At 49.3% G+C, this 18,259-nt stretch overlaps 8 protein-coding genes across 8 annotated transcripts; 3 read left to right on the forward strand and 5 right to left on the reverse strand.

Moving 5' to 3' along the window:
* Positions 1-1,075: 1,075 nt before the first annotated feature.
* Positions 1,076-1,570, reverse strand: TGAM01_v204539 (hypothetical protein; the record flags this gene model as incomplete). The annotated part of the gene is made up of 1 exon (XM_024549445.1): positions 1,076-1,570. One exon carries the CDS (start codon positions 1,568-1,570, stop codon positions 1,076-1,078), a length of 495 nt encoding a protein of 164 aa, XP_024405785.1.
* Positions 1,571-2,562: 992 nt separating this feature from the next.
* Positions 2,563-2,838, forward strand: TGAM01_v204540 (hypothetical protein; the record flags this gene model as incomplete). The annotated part of the gene is made up of 1 exon (XM_024549446.1): positions 2,563-2,838. The coding sequence occupies one exon, from the start codon at positions 2,563-2,565 to the stop codon at positions 2,836-2,838; it is 276 nt and encodes a 91-aa protein (XP_024405786.1).
* A 744-nt stretch (positions 2,839-3,582) lies between these two features.
* TGAM01_v204541 (hypothetical protein) lies at positions 3,583-3,960 on the reverse strand (the record flags this gene model as incomplete). The annotated part of the gene is made up of 1 exon (XM_018804559.1): positions 3,583-3,960. The coding sequence occupies one exon, from the start codon at positions 3,958-3,960 to the stop codon at positions 3,583-3,585; it is 378 nt and encodes a 125-aa protein (XP_018662372.1).
* Positions 3,961-5,255: 1,295 nt separating this feature from the next.
* TGAM01_v204542 (phosphoribosylformylglycinamidine synthase) lies at positions 5,256-9,704 on the forward strand (the record flags this gene model as incomplete). The annotated part of the gene is made up of 6 exons (XM_024549447.1): positions 5,256-5,920; positions 5,977-6,214; positions 6,277-6,302; positions 6,448-6,991; positions 7,057-7,171; positions 7,225-9,704. 6 exons carry the CDS (start codon positions 5,256-5,258, stop codon positions 9,702-9,704), a joined length of 4,068 nt encoding a protein of 1,355 aa, XP_024405787.1.
* A 618-nt stretch (positions 9,705-10,322) lies between these two features.
* Positions 10,323-11,849, reverse strand: TGAM01_v204543 (hypothetical protein; the record flags this gene model as incomplete). Its single annotated transcript, XM_018804557.1, has 1 exon — positions 10,323-11,849. The coding sequence occupies one exon, from the start codon at positions 11,847-11,849 to the stop codon at positions 10,323-10,325; it is 1,527 nt and encodes a 508-aa protein (XP_018662370.1).
* Positions 11,850-12,674: 825 nt separating this feature from the next.
* TGAM01_v204544 (hypothetical protein) lies at positions 12,675-14,156 on the reverse strand (the record flags this gene model as incomplete). The annotated part of the gene is made up of 2 exons (XM_018804556.1): positions 12,675-13,741; positions 13,805-14,156. The coding sequence occupies 2 exons, from the start codon at positions 14,154-14,156 to the stop codon at positions 12,675-12,677; spliced, it is 1,419 nt and encodes a 472-aa protein (XP_018662369.1).
* A 1,764-nt stretch (positions 14,157-15,920) lies between these two features.
* TGAM01_v204545 (hypothetical protein) lies at positions 15,921-16,778 on the forward strand (the record flags this gene model as incomplete). The annotated part of the gene is made up of 1 exon (XM_018804555.1): positions 15,921-16,778. The coding sequence occupies one exon, from the start codon at positions 15,921-15,923 to the stop codon at positions 16,776-16,778; it is 858 nt and encodes a 285-aa protein (XP_018662368.1).
* A 712-nt stretch (positions 16,779-17,490) lies between these two features.
* Positions 17,491-17,748, reverse strand: TGAM01_v204546 (hypothetical protein; the record flags this gene model as incomplete). The annotated part of the gene is made up of 1 exon (XM_024549448.1): positions 17,491-17,748. One exon carries the CDS (start codon positions 17,746-17,748, stop codon positions 17,491-17,493), a length of 258 nt encoding a protein of 85 aa, XP_024405788.1.
* Between the last annotated feature and the right edge of the window lie 511 nt (positions 17,749-18,259).

Below are 18,259 nucleotides of genomic sequence, written 5' to 3' on the forward strand. Positions count from 1 at the left end.
CACCGCATGATCGGAGGATTGATACCACCCGCATTATTGGTGGCGCAAGAGTGCCCGGGATGTCGGCTGTAAAAGAAAACCCATGGACAATATTTGCTCCCTCTAGCGTGAGGCAGAAGGTTCTATATTCGGAATTGTACGACGGCTACGGTAATTCTCCTTACGTACTAGGCAGAGCCCTGCCGTCAATTAGGTATAGTTCCACGGTTACCTTCTTACCGGTTTTCTGTTAGCTGCAGCAGCTGAGCTTGAAAGAAAAGCAGATGGATGACCATACAAAATGAAAGGAATAAAGGCGTCTTGGCTTTAATGAGGACTCAACTAATAAAGGAATATTCAAGTCAGGCAACTGCTAGGAGCAGCTACTAACAGCCATCCCTGGTCTCACCCTATCATCTCCAATTTTTCTGGTGGCGATGACACCTCTTGGCTGCAGCAAGCGGTAATACCGCTCTGCAATACTAAGTAGAATTTAAAAATTTGAAGTGGCATTTATACTATGTTTCAAAAGTAGTAAGTATATCAGCGAGTAAAAAATACAGTGCCTACCTGGCTATTTCTACTCATCCTGTGCCTCCAATCAATACTAAATTCTTGTCTACTCTATCGCATTGCGACGCTATTTAGCGTAATCCAAATTGTCTAAGGTTCATTATAGTCCATTGATAAACAATGTAAGAGATGCAATAAATCTAAGGAGATAGATATATACAGACCAAAAAAAGGAAGGAAGCCTGAATAACGGTGATTCCAGACTGAATGCAATAGATACGTAGAGATATATCAAATAACAACAAAGAGACAAAAGAATTGCCGAGCAATTAATCAGCTCACGTCAAATCAACGGAATATTAGAGAATCTATGATCAAACAAAGATAAGTCAAAAGTGAATGCATGCCCAAATTAACTGATCCCGAACGAACTGATGTGTTTTTCACAATTATTCAAGTACAAACAAGTCGCCCATCTCCAATAGTCCTTCAGCTGTTCTATCCCTTCTCTTACCAAATCCCAATTCATTCGTTCTTATAGTTGTTATCGTTCCAACTGTTTGTCTCTTTACAGGATTTCTGGCTAAGCTGATGTCCTCAATGCTGGACATCCGGTGCAACAGGCCCTGCTTCTCAATACAGGTTCAGAAACCCCATCTTCAGGCACGTCAAGAGTGAACTTGTTGTATGCAAAGCCGTCGGAGAGCCTTACAATTTGGCATCCAGGGCACTTGAATGGCCATTGAAGAAAATCCAAGATCTTCTTCTGATCAAATAACCACTTATCATCCCTTCCTACACAAGCCTCAAGCCACTTTCCCACAAGTAGTCTCTTATCTGAAGTCGTTACCTTGTTGTAAAAGTTTCGCGTCTCCAAGAGGGTAAAGGTTCCGAAACTAAGGCTAATCTTGGTTTTGAGATGTTTAGTCAAGTCCTTTTCCACTTTGCCTAAGATGCTTTCTCTTTCTGCGTCATCCTTTGGGTCTGGTCGGGGATCTTCGTAGATAACGAAATTGTGTCTGTCGCCCATCATGTCGTTTGGGTGGAAATACGCTTCTTTGATAGTATATCTTTCCATAATGATGATAATCTGGTGAAAGTTGGTCCTATTTTGTCTTTAATAATTGATGGCTGGAGGTGGATTTGTGCGAGACGTTTGGCTGGAAGATGATTGCTGACTCTGCTGGCTGTTGACTCTGTTGGCGGGTTTTAGGGAAAACATCGCCCATTTCTCATAATCTATATAGTTTCTCTAAGTAGCCTTATTTAATCTCGCACATACAAATTACCATTGTTTTTTCAACTTCGGCTAGATCCTTTGCCGCTGGATTTGGACTTTGGCGGTGCACGAGGTGTCGTTCTTCACTGTTCAGAGATATTAGGCGTCAAACAACTATTTGTTTTAAATCTGTGCATACTTATACATTTAACACAGCCAAATAGTTCATGTGCTGTCTTTGTATTGAATAACAAGTACGATTGTCATGGTGGTAGACATCTATGGGGCCCTTAATCGCCTTGCTGTTCCATTGGTCAAACTTCTTTGACTCGATGACTTTCATACAAAATTGTATAGACAGTAATTACTCTTCTTTTACTTTTCGAGAAGTTCATTAGAACAAATTCCTTTGTGATAGGCATTGGACGTTGAATTCGTATCAATGAACATCTCAATGGACATTTGGCTAACCGAAGCAACAAAGCCGACAGAGCTATTTATAGGATGTCAATCCGTACGATAAAATCCTCAATGTATCGGAAAGAAAGAAGGATGCAACAAAAACATCAAGAACAAAGATGTGTATGTATACGTCTACGGTGGTAGTGGATAACATGGCGCTAGATTTATTGTCATATCTGTTAAGCGGAACTTAGGCCATGGGCCTAAATCAACCTGTTTCTATTGATCTATCTCTAAAATTGTTTGACATGCCACTATCTATCTTTCTGCCGTTGTTATTTCAGTTCGTACTATTGTCCAGAGAAGCTGCTTCTGGCTGGGACATCTGAACAGACTTAGTAGCTGTATCTCTCTGATGAAAGAGAGTAATTATAGTCATTCTCATCGAAATGCCGATCATCGCAGTCTTTACAACAGCCCACGCTCACCAGCTTGACTTTCCCATCACTAGCTTCGATATCGAAAGCATTTGCCGCTACATATTTCGAAACAGCTTTGACAACTTGACATTCGCGGCATTCAAATTTCCAGCCGAGCTTGCCGAAGAGCAACCCCTTCTGGAGCTCGTCCAGCCCTTGATCCCTTATGACGTCTTTGATAGCCATTATAATATCGTATCCGTCTTCAGTACGCAGGTTGCTAGCTCTGCCTTTGTCACGGACTAACGACAATCTGCCCCCAACTCTAATTTGGGTATCGAGAGCTCTATTGACAATCCGCACACTCTCCCGTGGAGTATAGTCGCTTATACAGGATATTGACATTGTGAAGATATGATTTTTTTTTTTTAGTAGGTGCCTTGGTCAATAGCTGATTGTTTGGATATAGCTGCGTGAAAATTGGTATGGAAGATGGTGTTTGAATCTGGTTATTTTTGTTTTGCGTCAGCAACAGCGCGTAGTTCCATCGATTATATAGTTTTCCTAGAATCGCTTTGTTACACAGATTCACTTATGTTGCGACTGTTTTGAGCAGACCGTATGAATTCTAGAGCCGTGAATGATAGCTCATGGCGTCGCTATATCGCCTCTGCGCAATATCTATGTGATGTATGGCGTATATTGTACCACTGAAACACTGCTCATTACGCCACAAATCACAGTGGAAGCCAGTTGGATTTTCTTTCCATCTCATCTGAGACTGTTAAATTTCTTGTTCACAGAAAACTTTACGTCATACTTGCGAACGTGATCGATATCATCTATGAAATACTCTTCTGTTAAATCAACATGCGTATATCAATGTGACCCTCCCTGAAAACCCTTTACATGCCAATTATTGTCCTTCCACCGTTGATGCCTCATTTCCCACTACCCTCCAAAGACCCTATTGCTACCTGAATTATCTGGAAATTGTAATCAATGTATCTCTGCTGAAAGTTGATAATTCCATCATTCTTCTCATTATGCCTAACCACGCCTGCATTTTTTACAAGCATCCAAGCTCTCAAGGCTAATGAAATCTTTTTGAACCTTGATATCGAAAGGGTTCGGCGATTTGAATCTCGAAGCTTCTTTGCCCACGTTGCATGTTTTGCACATAAATAGCCACTTGAGTTCGTCGAAGACTATTCTCTTCTGGAAATCATCCAGCTCGAAATCGTTCATGGCATCACAAATAAATTTGACGGATTCGTATCCGTATGGGTTGCGTCGGTCTACAGCTTCCTTGCCTGCGACCCGGATTGGCTGGCGTGTCTCGCCAACCCAAAGCTCGGTGTCGAGGAATTTATTGACTTTCCGCTCATTCTTTCGTCTAGTAAGCCCGTTCTCGTCTAGTTGATCCATTATGATGATGTTATTCTTTCTTGAAAGATGCCCGCTTTGATAGCAAGTGAGATGATTGCGTGCAAAATGTTGTGAGATGGTTGCGTGAGGATTGTTGTGAATGGTTGCGTGAGAAATGTTGCTTAGAAGATGAGTTCCAGTCTGTTGATTTTTTTTGCAAGCAACGGTTAGTTCTAGTTCTTATATATTTTTTCCAAATATCTTTATTACACAAATTCACTCACGTTGCGACTGTTTCAAGCAGTTCATATGGCTTCTAGAGCTGTACATAGGTAGCAGCTCAAGGCATCGCTATACCAGTTTTGCACCATATCTATGTGAGGCTTTGTCCTTTTCTTGTTCACAATAACTAACATTTCGCATCCGTCGACACGATTGACAAAAGCTATGAATTGTGCTTGGTTATTATTATTTAGTATTGAACTCTTCATCTTTGATGCTCCTGTCTTTGAAGCGGCAGAGACGATGAGTTTGTGGACAATCACAGCTACTACACAAGACATGATCTACCGATGATGCATCATGAAAACTGACTTTTATTTATAAATAGACTAAGTTGCATTATTCCTTTAGTACAGTAACAATGGGATCCGGGCATGAATGCGAGAACAGGAGAGGATGTTCTCATTAGCTCTAAGTCAGCGATGTTTGGTACAATTCAGTTTCTGAATCATATTTGAACTTGATGAGTTTCACCAGAACAAACTATAATGGTGAATCAATGTGCAAACCACCCATATATTGATTGTCTCAACGGCCACAAAGATGTAGTCATGAATCACATATATGCTGCTTTGCTTTCTACTTTGGGGATGTTCACAGCGCCGTGGACAAAGGTATAGGAGATCAATACAATTCAGAAAATCAAAAACTGGCCACAAGAATACAATGCCATATTCGAAACTCTTTGTTTTTCTTTATTCCTACATTTTTTCCATTCTTTTGTAACGCTATCCACAGATGACCTGCGCCGTGACGCATGATCGCCAATAGCGAGTTAGTCCAGCGCAGTGTTAGCGAATGAGAAAAGAGTACCTCGCTCCAGCTGCCCAGCGCTAGTAGCTAGAGGTACCGCCTGAGTCAGAGACAACAGCTGCTCTAAGATCGACGGCGGCCGATTGCCGGTCCGAAAATTTTCACCCCACCACGACTGATAAGAGAGGGGCATATTTTCTATCATCGCAACTTTTCTGCTTTGCCTGGGGCTGCATCGTCGCCTCCGGAGCAAAAGCCTTTGTTTGTCCAATCGTCGCATGGCATCAGTGTGATTCTTCTCAGCAGCACAAGTCTCCAAAATGCCGTACGAGGTCCTTGTTGGCGGCTCGTGCTACACGGCCCCGGATGCCCAGAAGCTGCGGGAGCTCATCAACAAATCCAGCCCCTCCAAGGTCAAGGACGTCCGCGGCCAATGGATCTACTATGTGAACCTGCAGGTGTCGTCTCACGACACGCTGGAGCAGGTCGAAGAGCTGCTGCACGACGTCAAGGGCTGGGGGCTGGCTTCCGAGGCTGCCGGCAACGCCGTCACCATCTACGCAACGCCTCGCTACATCTCACCATGGAGCTCCAAGGCCACCAGCATCGCTCACGTGTGCGGCCTGAGGGAGCGAGTCCTGCGGATTGAGCGAGGCCGTCGCATCTCCATTGAGTTTGAGAATGCCCTGCCCGAAGGCGGAGATGCCGCATTCCGCGATGTGCTTCACGACCGCATGACGGAGCTCTTCACTCCCCAGGCACCGTCTCTGGTGCAGATGTTCGAGTCCAAGTCTTCATCTCCCCTGGTTGCCGTCGACATCTTCGCGGATAAGGAGGATCCGATGCGGATTCTCAGAGAGTACAATCTCAAGATGGGTCTGAGCCTCGACGACTCTGAGATGCAGTACCTCGTCGACACTTTCACCAAACTTGGACGCCCGCCTCACGATGTCGAGCTGTTCATGTTTGCCCAGGTTAACTCAGAGTATGAGTGTATCCCTGTCTGACTCTCACGAGTGGGCTGCTCACTGTTATATGCAGGCATTGCCGACACAAGGTCTTCAACTCGTCGTGGATCATCGACGGCGTCGCTCAAGACCAGAGCTTGTTTGGAATGATCAGGGCGACTCATAACAAGACGCCGCAATTCACTGTTTCTGCTTACAGTGACAACGCGGCGGTCATTGAGGGCGATCATGCCAATGTTTGGGCGCCGGATTATTCCACCGGCTCTTGGAAGCTAATTCCGGAAGTCGTCCATATCCTGACCAAGGTTGAGGTATGATTTGCATTGCTGCTTTTTCTTACCTGTAGGCGGTTCTAACAAAGGTTTCGTAATAGACGCACAACCACCCAACGGCTATCTCGTAGGTTTCTCTCAGTCTCTTTTCACTTCATACCGGCACAATTGCAGTCCTTGTAATCCGTCGCTGGTTGCAGGGCGTGCAAGAAACGGCAAATGGCTGGCTTTGGATATATCTGCAGACGATAGAAGCTAACATTTCTTCCTAGTCCTTTCCCTGGAGCAGCCACCGGCTCAGGTGGAGAAATCCGAGATGAAGGCGCCGTCGGACGAGGTTCTACCACCAAGGCCGGCCTAAGCGGCTTCTGGGTCTCAGACCTACTTATCCCTGACAACAAAGCGCCCTGGGAGGCTGACATTGGCCGGCCTAGCCACTATGCCAGCAGTTTAGACATTATGCTGGAGGCACCAATTGGTAGTGCGCGATTCAACAACGAGTTTGGCCGTCCCGCTCTCGCAGGTTGCTTCAGGACACTCCTCACACCCGAGGATGCCAATACTAGCTCCGATCTATCAGGCGTCACAAATTGGCGGGGCTACCACAAGCCCATCATGATTGCTGGTGGTATGGGAACTGTTCGGCCCCAGCATGCTATCAAGGAGCAGCAACATGTTCGAGAGGGCGCCCACGTTATTGTTCTTGGAGGCCCTGCAATGCTCATTGGCCTAGGTGGCGGTGCCGCATCTAGCAGCGACGCTTCAGAAAGCAACGCGGATCTCGATTTTGCCAGTGTTCAGCGTGGCAATCCTGAAGTAAGCAGACATCTTACTAAATAATGATTCACACACATGAAAAACAGCTACTCATAATAGTACAGATGGAACGACGCGCTCAAATGGTCATCAACACTTGCACTGCCCTGGGTGACCAGAATCCGATAGGCATGATCCACGATGTTGGTGCTGGTGGACTATCCAATGCTCTTCCTGAGCGTGAGTTGATGCGCCCCCTATTATTGATCCTTTGCCGTTCTAACTTTTACCAGTTGTGAAGGATGCTGGATACGGAGGAAAGTTTGAGCTTCGCCAAGTGGAGAGTATGGACCAGAGTATGAGTCCGTTGGAGATTTGGTGCAACGAGGCTCAGGAGCGATATGTCCTGCTTGTTAACGCTGATGGCATGAACCGCTTCACAAGCATCTGCCGACGTGAGCGATGTGGATTTTCTGACGTTGGAACTGTGGTCTCCAAAGATGAGCATGGAGAGACCAGTCTGATCCTGACCGACAGAGAGTCCAAGGAGTACCCCAGGCCGATTGACTTGCCCATGGACGCCCTGTTCCCCCCTAAGCGCCTGCTGGAGAGGGATGTTGCCTCCAAGAAGCCCAACGTGCTTCCTTTCCATACACTGGCCAGCCTACAAAAGGCGTACGGAGAATTGAGCGGAGCTGAGCTGTTTAAGAAGGCTGTTGAGCGCGTCTTCCTGATGCCAGCGGTCGGTTCCAAGTCCTTCTTGATTACCATTGGTGATCGATCTGTCGGCGGTCTCACTGTGCGCGATCAAATGGTTGGACCTTGGCAAACCCCAGTTGCCGACGTTGCGGTAACAGCTACGTCGTTCCACCTGGATACCAAGCAAAAGACTGGTGAGGCCATGGCAATGGGAGAGAAGCCTACACTTGCGATGATCGATCCCGCCGCTTCTGCTAGAATGGCCATTGCCGAGAGTTTGCTGAACATTGGCGCTGCCGACGTCGGACCTGATATGCGCCGCATTAAGCTCTCTGCCAACTGGATGGCTGCTGTGAATCACGCTGGCCAAGGAGCTGCTCTTTATGAAGCAGTCCAAGCAGCTATGGAGATGTGCACCAAGATCAACGTCAGCATTCCTGTTGGCAAAGACTCAACATCAATGAAGGCATCTTGGAAGGATGGAGAGCACTCGAAGAACGTCACGGCACCAGTCTCTGTGGTCATTTCCGCATTTTCTACGGTGCGAGAGATTCGCAGCACTTGGACTCCCCAGCTTCGCAGGGTGGAAGATGTTGGCGAGACTTCTCTCATGTTTGTCGATCTTGCAGAAGGACGCAGGGCTATGGGTGGCTCGGCGCTCGCACAGTCTCTCGGCGCTATTGGAGACACGGCGCCTGACATGAAGAACTTTGACCTCATCACAGACTACTTTGATGCCCTTTCCCAGCTTCACAAGAGTGGCGTTGTCCTTGCCTACCACGACAGGTCTGACGGTGGTCTGATGGCGACCGTGGCTGAAATGATGTTTGCTGGTCGCTGTGGTGTTGACATGATGTTGGATGGAATTTCCAAGTCGGGCAGCCCCGAAGACATTATCGAGGCCATGTTCAACGAAGAGCTTGGTGCTGTGTTCCAGATCCGCACTGACGACGAAATCAACTTCAAGCGATGCTTCGCTACCTGCGGACCCCCGCCCGGATTGATCCGCAAGTTTGGTGTTGTTCGAACTACCGGCAAGCAAAACCTCAACATTCGTTACGGAGGCACCACTTTCACCACCCTTGACCGAACCGAAATGCAGCAGTGGTGGTCCAAGACCTCTTTCGAGATGCAGAAGATCAGAGACAACTCTGCTTGTGCCGAGTCTGAATTCTCGACCATTGCCGACTCTGCAGACCCCGGCATTACCTACAAGCTGTCATTCAACCCTGCCGAGAAGATTGAGTCTCTGATGTCTCCCATCACCGGCCTCTTTAAGAAGACCCCCCGCGTTGCTATTCTCAGAGAGCAGGGAGTCAATGGCTACGCAGAGCTCGCCTACGCTTTCAGGGCTGCCAACTTTGAGCCCATTGATGTCCATATGACGGACATTCTGGATGGCCGGTCACTTGCCGACTTCACCGGTCTGGCCGCCCCTGGAGGCTTCTCGTATGGTGACGTCCTCGGCGCTGGCCAGGGCTGGGCCAAGTCGATTCTGATGCACGACAATACGCGCAGAGAGTTTGCCGCCTTCTTCAAGCGTCCCGACACCTTTGCGCTGGGTGTATGCAACGGTTGCCAGATGCTCACGAGAATCAAGGAGCTGATCCCTGGCGCCAAGGACTGGCCCACTTTCGTGGACAACACCAGCGAGCAGTTCGAGGCCCGCTACAGCATGGTCAAGGTGCAGGTCGACAAGTCCAAGCCGTCCGTCTTCTTCCACGGCATGGACAGCTCCGAGCTGCCCATTGTCGTGTCCCACGGAGAAGGTCGCGCCTCGTTCTCCTCGCCCAACTCCCTCCAGAGCTTGACGGAGTCTGGCATGGTGCCCCTCCGATACGTTGACAACCGCGGCAACGTGACGGAGCAGTACCCGTATAACCCCAACGGCAGCCCGATGGGTGTTGCCGGTGTGTCCAGCCCCGATGGCCGTGTGGTCGCCATGATGCCTCACCCCGAGCGTACCATCATGGCGGACATTACCAGCTATGCGCCTCCGGAGGATCTTGAGCAATGGGGCGAGTTTGGTCCCTGGCTGAGGATGTTCCGCAGTGCCCGCAGATGGGTTGGTTAGAGAGAGTGATCCGTGACTTTTACTTACAATTTGTTTCCATTTATATGTATAGTAAAAAAAATTCGAAACTTTTAGAAAATATTCAACACTGTGGAAGGCGTAGGGTGGATTGATTGATAACGGACCGGTTTTACAAGGATAGGGGAATTTTTCCATACCACAAATCAAGATTGAACATTGCATTAACTGTGGCTTGAGTTGTGTAACTCTTTTCTTGTGTGACGTTAGATGTTTTTATGTATCGTGCGTATCACTTGTACATTTCCTACTTGTAGGTTAAACAGTCATTCTGATTCGGCCGAGTATCTTGACTTATACAGGCCCAGCTCGCTCAGGGGTATTTCCAGCCCTCCTTGATGCTATTGAATTATATAAAAAGAAAACATGCCAAATTATCATCAGCTGCGCCTATTCGCCCATTTCATTTTACTTTTCTTCCAAATCGTTTACAATGCTGGTCCTTCCCATGCATCCCTCCACAGCCTGACATGCCACGACTGTTTATGCGGAAAGGAAATCTGCCTTTCTTTTCCAAAACCCGCTTCGTCTAGATGTCGCAACATTCTATCCAAGTATTAGTAAAAAGCAACATTTAAACAGAAGAAGGCAAATCTGAGCTTACCTCCCATTATCAATCCTCGGCTCCAGCGACACGCTCATCGTCCTGTTATCCGCAATAAAGCACCAATGCACAAGACTCGTCAGCCACGAAGGCACTTTTCCCCTCGCCCACTCCTCGCCAATAAAGACATGAACCCCCCGATCAAAGTCGCTAGCGCCCGCGGCCAGGTGTCGACCGAGAATGTCCTCCTTCACCCAGTATATCTCAAAGTAGCCAAAGGGAATGCCATCCCACGCAGCAATGACCGGAAAAGAGTGCCGCTTCTCGAGCACACCCTCGAGGAAGCCGGGCTTGTATTCGCCCCAGAACTCGCTGACTCGGGGTTTCGCCATCCACGTGTGGAGGAGCTGCATGTCTGTTAAAGAGGTCAAGTGTGCGTGTTCCTGGGGCTTGGATCCAATGGGGCCCAGGTAGGGCACTGGCTTCGTCGACGTCGAGGCAACCCGCAGAGACAGGTATCGTCCAACACTAGGTACGAAACGCGAATAGAAAATCTCCCCCATCCTATGGGGTTTCGGCCGCACCGGGTGTCGAACGCCGTCTGTGAAGGTGTACTGTAGCGGCGGCGGAGGAAAATACGTCGGCAGATGCGAAGACGAGTAGAAGGGCCCCAGGGGCACGGTATGTGCCGTCGGGACGCTTGTCGGCATTGGTGCGCCGGGAAGGTCGTTGTCCATGCGCGCAAGGCTATCCAAGGACGGGTACTGGCTCGACTCGCTATGGATGGGAGAGTTGGGACGACTAGTCACCGGCGACCCAGGCACGGACGAGAACGCCCGGTTGTTGGGCTGCAGCGTGAAGAGGAACAGGTGACCCGGGATCTGCCAGAACATGCGCTGCGAGACAAACATGCGCGCCCACTCGTCGCCGCCATCGTCAAGGCTTGTTCCGCACGAACTGTCTGCCGCTGCAATCAGGCCCATGCGCTCCAGCTTCGGGATCAGGTTGCGGCCGCGCAGCACACCGTCGCGCTTGATGTTGATGCGCCACTCGCCTCTCGGCTTTGCATCGTCGGGCGTGTCTCTGGCGGCGGCCACGTCGAGCTGGGCGCTGGGCTTGGGCTGGTGGAAGTACCAGTACAGCGTCACCCACAGCATCATGGCGATCTGGCGCGTGGGGCTGGCGGCGGGCTTGAAGTCGGAGTTGGACGGATTCGAGATGGACGAGATGAAGAGCGTGTCATTGTGCAGCGTCGGGCGCACAAAGGGGTGCACGCGGGTCTTTATGCGCGACGACGACGGCCGCGACGACCTGCTGCGGTTGCTGTAGTCGTCGTTGTCGTCCTCGTTTGGGGCGTCCTTGTCGTCAGCCTCGTCAGCCTCGTCGGCATCGCTGCGGCGGCGGCGCTCGTAGGGCTCAAAGGGCGACTCGACCTCCTCCTCGGTGTGCAGCACGACGTTCCAGCCGACGGGGAAGGCGTTGGGGTGCATGTTCATCTCGTGGCTCTTGAAGCCGAGGCCGGCGAAGACGGGCGTGACGGTGAAGGTCTGGCCATCGGGCAGATGCAGCAGCTGCGGCGCCATGGCCGTGGATGCTAGGAGCTAGACAGAGGTATAATGCAGACAAGTAAAGAAGGGGAAGTGGTCAATGGTAGCATCAGCGGTAGAGGATGGTGTCTGGTGTCTGATATGATATGATGATGGTGTGGGGAGAGCAAAACGCAGCCAGCGGGGGCGGGGTAACTGCAGCAGCTGAAGAGGAGCTGTTTGCAGCAGAGCAGCCCTGGAGAGCTTATGCAGCCATGGCTGTGCCCCAGGTTTATATCCCCAGTGGCTGCAGCTACAATTACTACTAGTAGTAGTTACTTATGTACAGCTACCATGCGATAGAGAGATGGAGTTTGTTTGTCAGATGCCGCCCAACAGCAGCATCGTCTCCATCACATGTCTTCATTACCCATACAATCATCCTTCTCTCACCCGCTGCATGCCACAGCTGAGACAAACTTTGTACAAACAAACACCACCCAATGGCTACTGTGGTCTGACCAGCCCAAATAGTCTTTGCGCCACTGCCTCTTTATATTGCTTTCAAAGCTCCCCAGACAGCTGATGGTGGCACACTAGGCAAATAGGCCCATTTCGGCTGGACGGACCGCGTCGTTGATCCGGCAAATGTCGCCGAGCCAAGGTCGCCCGCTGGAAGTTGTCTTAGGTAATAGAATTGATGCTCTTCTCGTTGCTTGCTTTGCTCCTCTTACCTCTATGCTACCTATAGACTACCAGTATAATTCCAGCTCGCATGTACATCCACAAACGCCGTGATATATATACGATGCAACATATGTAAAACAACAAAAAAAAAAACCTCGTCTCTCATCAAAAAATAACAAGCCGCTTGCACAAACTCTACTTGTCCTCTCTCTTCTTCGGCTGCTCCATCGTGTCATCATCACCCACAATATCATCCTCATCCTTATCCTTCTTCCTCCCATTCTTCTCCTTCTCCAGAATCTCCTTGACTTCCTCTCCTCCAAGATCCTTCATCTCATCCCAGTCATACCCGTACTCCACCGCCGCCGCCTTGATTTCTCGCCGCAGCGTATTCGCTTCATGCACCAGGTGCTCCCACTTCTGCGGATCAAACCCTCGCTCCTGGTACAACGCGTGCTGCCGCCGCGACACCGTGATATTCATCGCCGCCTTGTAGCTCAGGTCTCGGCTGATGAAGAGGAACCACAGGTAACCGCCCATGATAGTTGCGAGCCCAGCCAGGTACGTGACCGGCTCGACCAGATCCCATCCAAACTCGGTGTGAAACGTCACGTAGTAAACCACTCCCCACCAGGCGGCAAGCGCTGCAAATCCTCCTTGGGCCAAACGATGCGCTCCCTTGTGCGCCAAGAGATCGCACTCCGACTTGATCTTGCTCATTTGATCAATGTCCTTCGACATCCGCCGGAGCTGCAGCCGCATGTAATACGTCCGATCCTTGAAACTGGGCACCGCCACCCGCAGTTCTTTGTCAAACCCTTCAATCTTCATCGCAAACTCGCGTCCACGAGCCGCATCTCGGATGAAGTCTCCAACCTCCGTGCTACCACTCCATGAGACCCAATTCGCCTCCTTATCCGTTGTGGGACCCTCGCGGCCCAGTCCAGAGTACGAAGCAACATTGCTTTTGCCGCGCTCGCTTGACTTACCAGGAAACTCTTGATGGTCGGCTTCGGCGCGAAACTTGATGTCGGGTAGCTTTTCGCGGCCTCGGACAACCAGCGGGGGAATCTCTGCCTGTATCAGCCGCTCGAGATAGGAAAGTGGCTGCTGAGGATGTACCAGCAGTGCCAGCGGCTCTACTCTTTTTCCGTTCTCCTTGTAGTTTTCGTCTTTTGATTCATTGATCGTGTCTTGTCCGGCGTGGAAAGGGATGGGGAGTATAATCTTTAGCAAGCGGGTAGGCGTCGTGAGGACTCGTCCTGCAGATCAACATGTCAGTTTTCAATAAGATCAATTGTTTGGCGTGTGTATTTTGGAATTACCTTTTGACTCGTCTCCGCCTGAGGGATCCGGCGACGTCTCTTTGTACTGCTTGCTCCCACTCAACCGGTGCCACGGCCTATCATCAGCCTTTTTCTGCTGCCCATGGCGTCTGGCGTCTTTCTCATCCGCCTCCTCGCCCTTTTCGGGCAGTTCCTTGGACTTGTTCTTCGATCCATCCTCATATACCGCTCTCGAAGTCGAAAAAGCTCTTGTAGGCACGCGAAAATGCTGCTGGATGCTTGGTTGGAGCCATTGATGCGGTCTCGTGCAGTTTGCGCCTCGCAGCAGTGCCCGCGGCCTGGAAATCAGCGGCAAGACGCCGAGGCTCGATCGCGCACTAGCCGCAAACATTGCATATTAGAGCTTTGGCAGTCATAAAAGGTCAAACTGGGTGTGATTGATGGGGATAATTCAGGGTCAGAGTCTTGGCAGAGTATAAATACAATGGAGGCCGAGAAGCTGCACCGTGAAGCTGGTTCCTTGGAAGACCAATAATCATGACGTCACGGACCGCGTCGGCGATCAATTGTGGCTCCCCTGCAGCCAATCCGTGTTAGTGCTCTCACTATTGAAATTGCCAGTTTCAGCTTCGAATTGGAACAGAAGGACACAGTACTATTGGCAGCACACTGAAGCCCATATTATTTGAATCACCGGGCTTTGTTGGCATGTCTAAGTTCTATAGAGGCTTGTAAATAAACTCAACCTCATCCGTGGTGGCTTGTGTTAGTGCACTGCGAGAAACTCACTTTACCTATCATAAGCCTCTGCCTATCTCAAAGCTAAACTTTTCAGTTCCACTCAGAACTTTCTGTGGAAACTGCTAGACAGCTGGCTGTGAGAATAGAAAACGGCGTACCGTCCGGGCAGCGCCCCAAGAATTGCTGTGCGACAAGTAGAAGATGATGAGGAAAAGAGATGATGGTGTGATGATGATCTATCTACAAAGGAAGAAAGTCCTCAGGGCTTTCCGAACGAAATACAGGTCCTTGATGTTTCAAACGAATAGGCTTGCTGCATCAGGTCGCCAGGGCTCTCACGCGCAACACTACCTTTGCAATTCAACTACGCCCGCAGATAATAAACTTCATCTACTTTACTATCGAAATGAATCCTATATGCGCGTCCAACAGTACAATTTGTAAAATGTAAGATCTAGCAGCACTAGGCATTGAACATGCACAACAGTCTATAGATGATCCTGCTCGTCTCGCATACAAGGAGGAGAGCCAGGATGACAGGATGGCTTGTTAAGAGTTCAGAAATACGTGTAAGATGCACATACACAGCGCCGTTTGATGCCTGTTTCGAGTATCGAAAGATAGGTCTTGTCGTATTTGGGCCGTTGGCGCTGGAATAGCTCGTGAATGGTGGAGCATGCTGTGGTCGATTACTCCCATATGAAGTCAACTTGGCTGGAAATGAAGCCTAGAACAACGCGAGATTTGCAAATGCTGCTGAAGTCTTCTTCAAAATCTGAGATGTTTCAAGAGGATTTGGCCGAAGGCTGCTTTCTTCACAGCATGAAGTTATATATAAAAATATATGCATAAAAAAAGAGACTGTTGACACGGCAGCGTAACAAAAAGAAGCTGCAAGGCAGTATTGGCTGTGAACGCCTCTTCGATTAAATGCCTTGGATACCCACATCTTTTATGAATTCTGGCTCTGATTACGTTCTATGGCACTTCTAAGTGAGCATTTTTCGAATCCAAGGCCAAAGCCTATTCTACAGTTCACTCAGCCATTAGAGTCCCAGGGGCTGTATATTGTGCCCCTTTTACCCAAATGTCTGCTTCTTTCTTTCCTTTTACATAGCATCTCTATCGAGTCAGTCTTCAAAGTCCATACTGGTTCTTGCTTGCCGTATGCCACCTTGTGCCTTTAATATACTAGACCTTCGCTCCCAGATACATGTACACACACGCACACCTACTTTCTATTGATATAGTATGTATACACAAACCCCCTGTCAGCTTATTTGTCTACTATCCTTACTAACATGTACCAGCTGGTGTTCTATTGTGACATCTGGCATTTATAGTATGTACGCAGGCCAGTACTAGACGTTGTATCTTCTGCCACGCGAGCGACATCTCATCTTCTCGCTACACAATGAACGTCAACTTTGCCAACACCGTCCCAACCACCAGGGCGGACGGTCGCAACAACGGAAACAGCTCTCGCCCCGTAAACGCCCTCCCACGTTCTGACAACCCCCAACGACAACCCGTGGCATCAGCCGCATACCAACTCGGTCCTCGGATCCGACAGACCAAGCAAGATCTCGACTTTGCCATATACGAAGACGAGACGGCCCACGAAATCCCCCAGCCCCGCCGTGAATACTACGGCAGCAACCTCCCAGCCCTCGCCGACATCTCTAGCGGGGAAGAATACAGTTACGCCCAGCATCATGTCTGGTATCGCAGCTGCGACAGACACATCAGGGCAGCGGCCAGGAGGGGGAATGACATCCTCAAAAACGCATTGATAGCCCTCAAAAGGGACTACGACGCTGTGCCTCTAGTACAACGAGCCACCGGGTGCTACGAGTGGGTTATCGCGTGCGATCCTCAGGACGTCTGGCTGTGGGTCCAAGACAAAGGATATCACCGACGTTGGAACAAGATCCAGAAGAGACTCTTCGTGGTACTCCTGGAGTGGATGGCACTTATTATGAGGGAGGTCCAGAACAGCGAGGATGACCACCTGATGATGGCCACAGTGAGAGCCAAGGCCCAGCTCATTAAGCAGACGTTTGAGAGCTTGGGCCTTCAGAACCTGACCGTGGAGAAGGATGGGCTGAAGGTCCTTTTCATCCCTTGTGGAGAAGACAAGCACGTCATTTATAGACGTGACTTTACGAGGGAAGAGCAGCGCTACATTGACGTCCTCTGGCCGGAGCAATGGGCGCCTGGGAATGAGAGGCATCTCGATGAGCTATTAAGAGCGGCAGATTATGTGGTATAAATGGGGGACAATATGACTGTGACTACGGCATGGCGTTTTAAAGACGTTGCGTTGTGAATGAGTTTTGTGGCGATGGGCGTTTATATAGGATTGATACCCAATTATTTGATATTGATTTAGCTTGGGGTGATAGATGCAAGTCTCAATACCTTTTATCTGTCTCTCGGGTTTTTCTTTGTGAGAATAATCCTAAATGCTATTTTGGAAAAATTTGGGACATTTTTGTTTCAATGAAATATGATACAGAATTTTTTGTAATGGCGTCTATTTCTGATTCTGACACGGATTTATCGAAAATCTATAAAGCGCAATTTTTCCGAATTTGTCGATCAGAGGCCCTCTTGTAGGTAGGTGGGAGCTGATAGTACTATTTCGAGCTTCTTCAGGTCGTTTTGGATAACAGAGTCTATCTCTGCCCATACATTCATTGCGTGGTGGAGTGATTTTGACTATGAAATTTGGGATCTCCAGTTTCTTTCGAGTATAGAGCATCTTAAATACACCAAATGCTCCAAGTATTGTTGTGCTTGCTTCTTGTCGCCTCACGATGTAGGTACCCAAGGAGTGGATGCCCCATTCCTACATCACAACTTGGATTAATCATGAAATATCTTTCTCGAATCATCAGTCCTAGACTCGTCCTTCCTCTTGCGTTTATGCCAAAGAGGACATACTCGCGCTGGACACCTCCAATATCCCCATCTCCGCGTACTCAGTCAGCTAGATTGACTGGTGAGCTGATACGGCTCCTATAGGACATTGTTCCGGGAATCCTCTCAAAATCATCCTCAGACGGATGCCTTTGGTTCCAATCGCTGACGGAAGAGACACGGCGTCGTCTGGCATACGATCTCCAGGCGTGTAAGACGGTGCTTTGTCTACGCTTCCAGCGTGCAAAGGAGCAATTCTGATTCGAAATCAATCCCAACTTCCATCCGGCTGAGGATGTCTGGGTTGGATCGGCGTTCATCAAAGCGATATCTTACACAGTCATAAGTCGTATTTATAGTACCGAGCTGAGCCTGAGAAAGCCGTGCGCATTTCAGCACATCTCTCGTACTCGTATTCCCCCAATCTTGGACCCTGCAAATTAGCGGCCACTTGCGTGGTGGGGGTTGCAGCAGGCCCCGCGCAACGAAAATCGCTTCAAAGCCGCCAATGGTTTGGCTCCAAAGGAACAAGAAAGGAGATGAATCGAGCAATTAGCGGCGCAAATACAGAGCAGGGCGCTATCATTTAGCGCCTAATCAGAGAAAACATGTGGATGGTGCCTGAGCTGGGCGGTGTGAAAGTGATCAGTTAGCCGTGCTAGTCGCTTTGCGCCCAACACCATCCATTCTCGCCAACTTCTCCTAATCGTCCCCGAGCATCTCGTCCCCATTGTTCTCTCTTGCAGCAGTCGTTGGAATTCCGGTTGCACGAGAAACAGGACAGTTCCACGCAGCCACCGATTCTACCACTTGTCGTCGCATTTCACAGCA

Source organism: Trichoderma gamsii (genome assembly GCF_001481775.2).
Source record: "Trichoderma gamsii strain T6085 chromosome Unknown Scaffold_13.2, whole genome shotgun sequence".
Taxonomy (NCBI): Eukaryota; Fungi; Ascomycota; class Sordariomycetes; order Hypocreales; family Hypocreaceae; genus Trichoderma; species Trichoderma gamsii.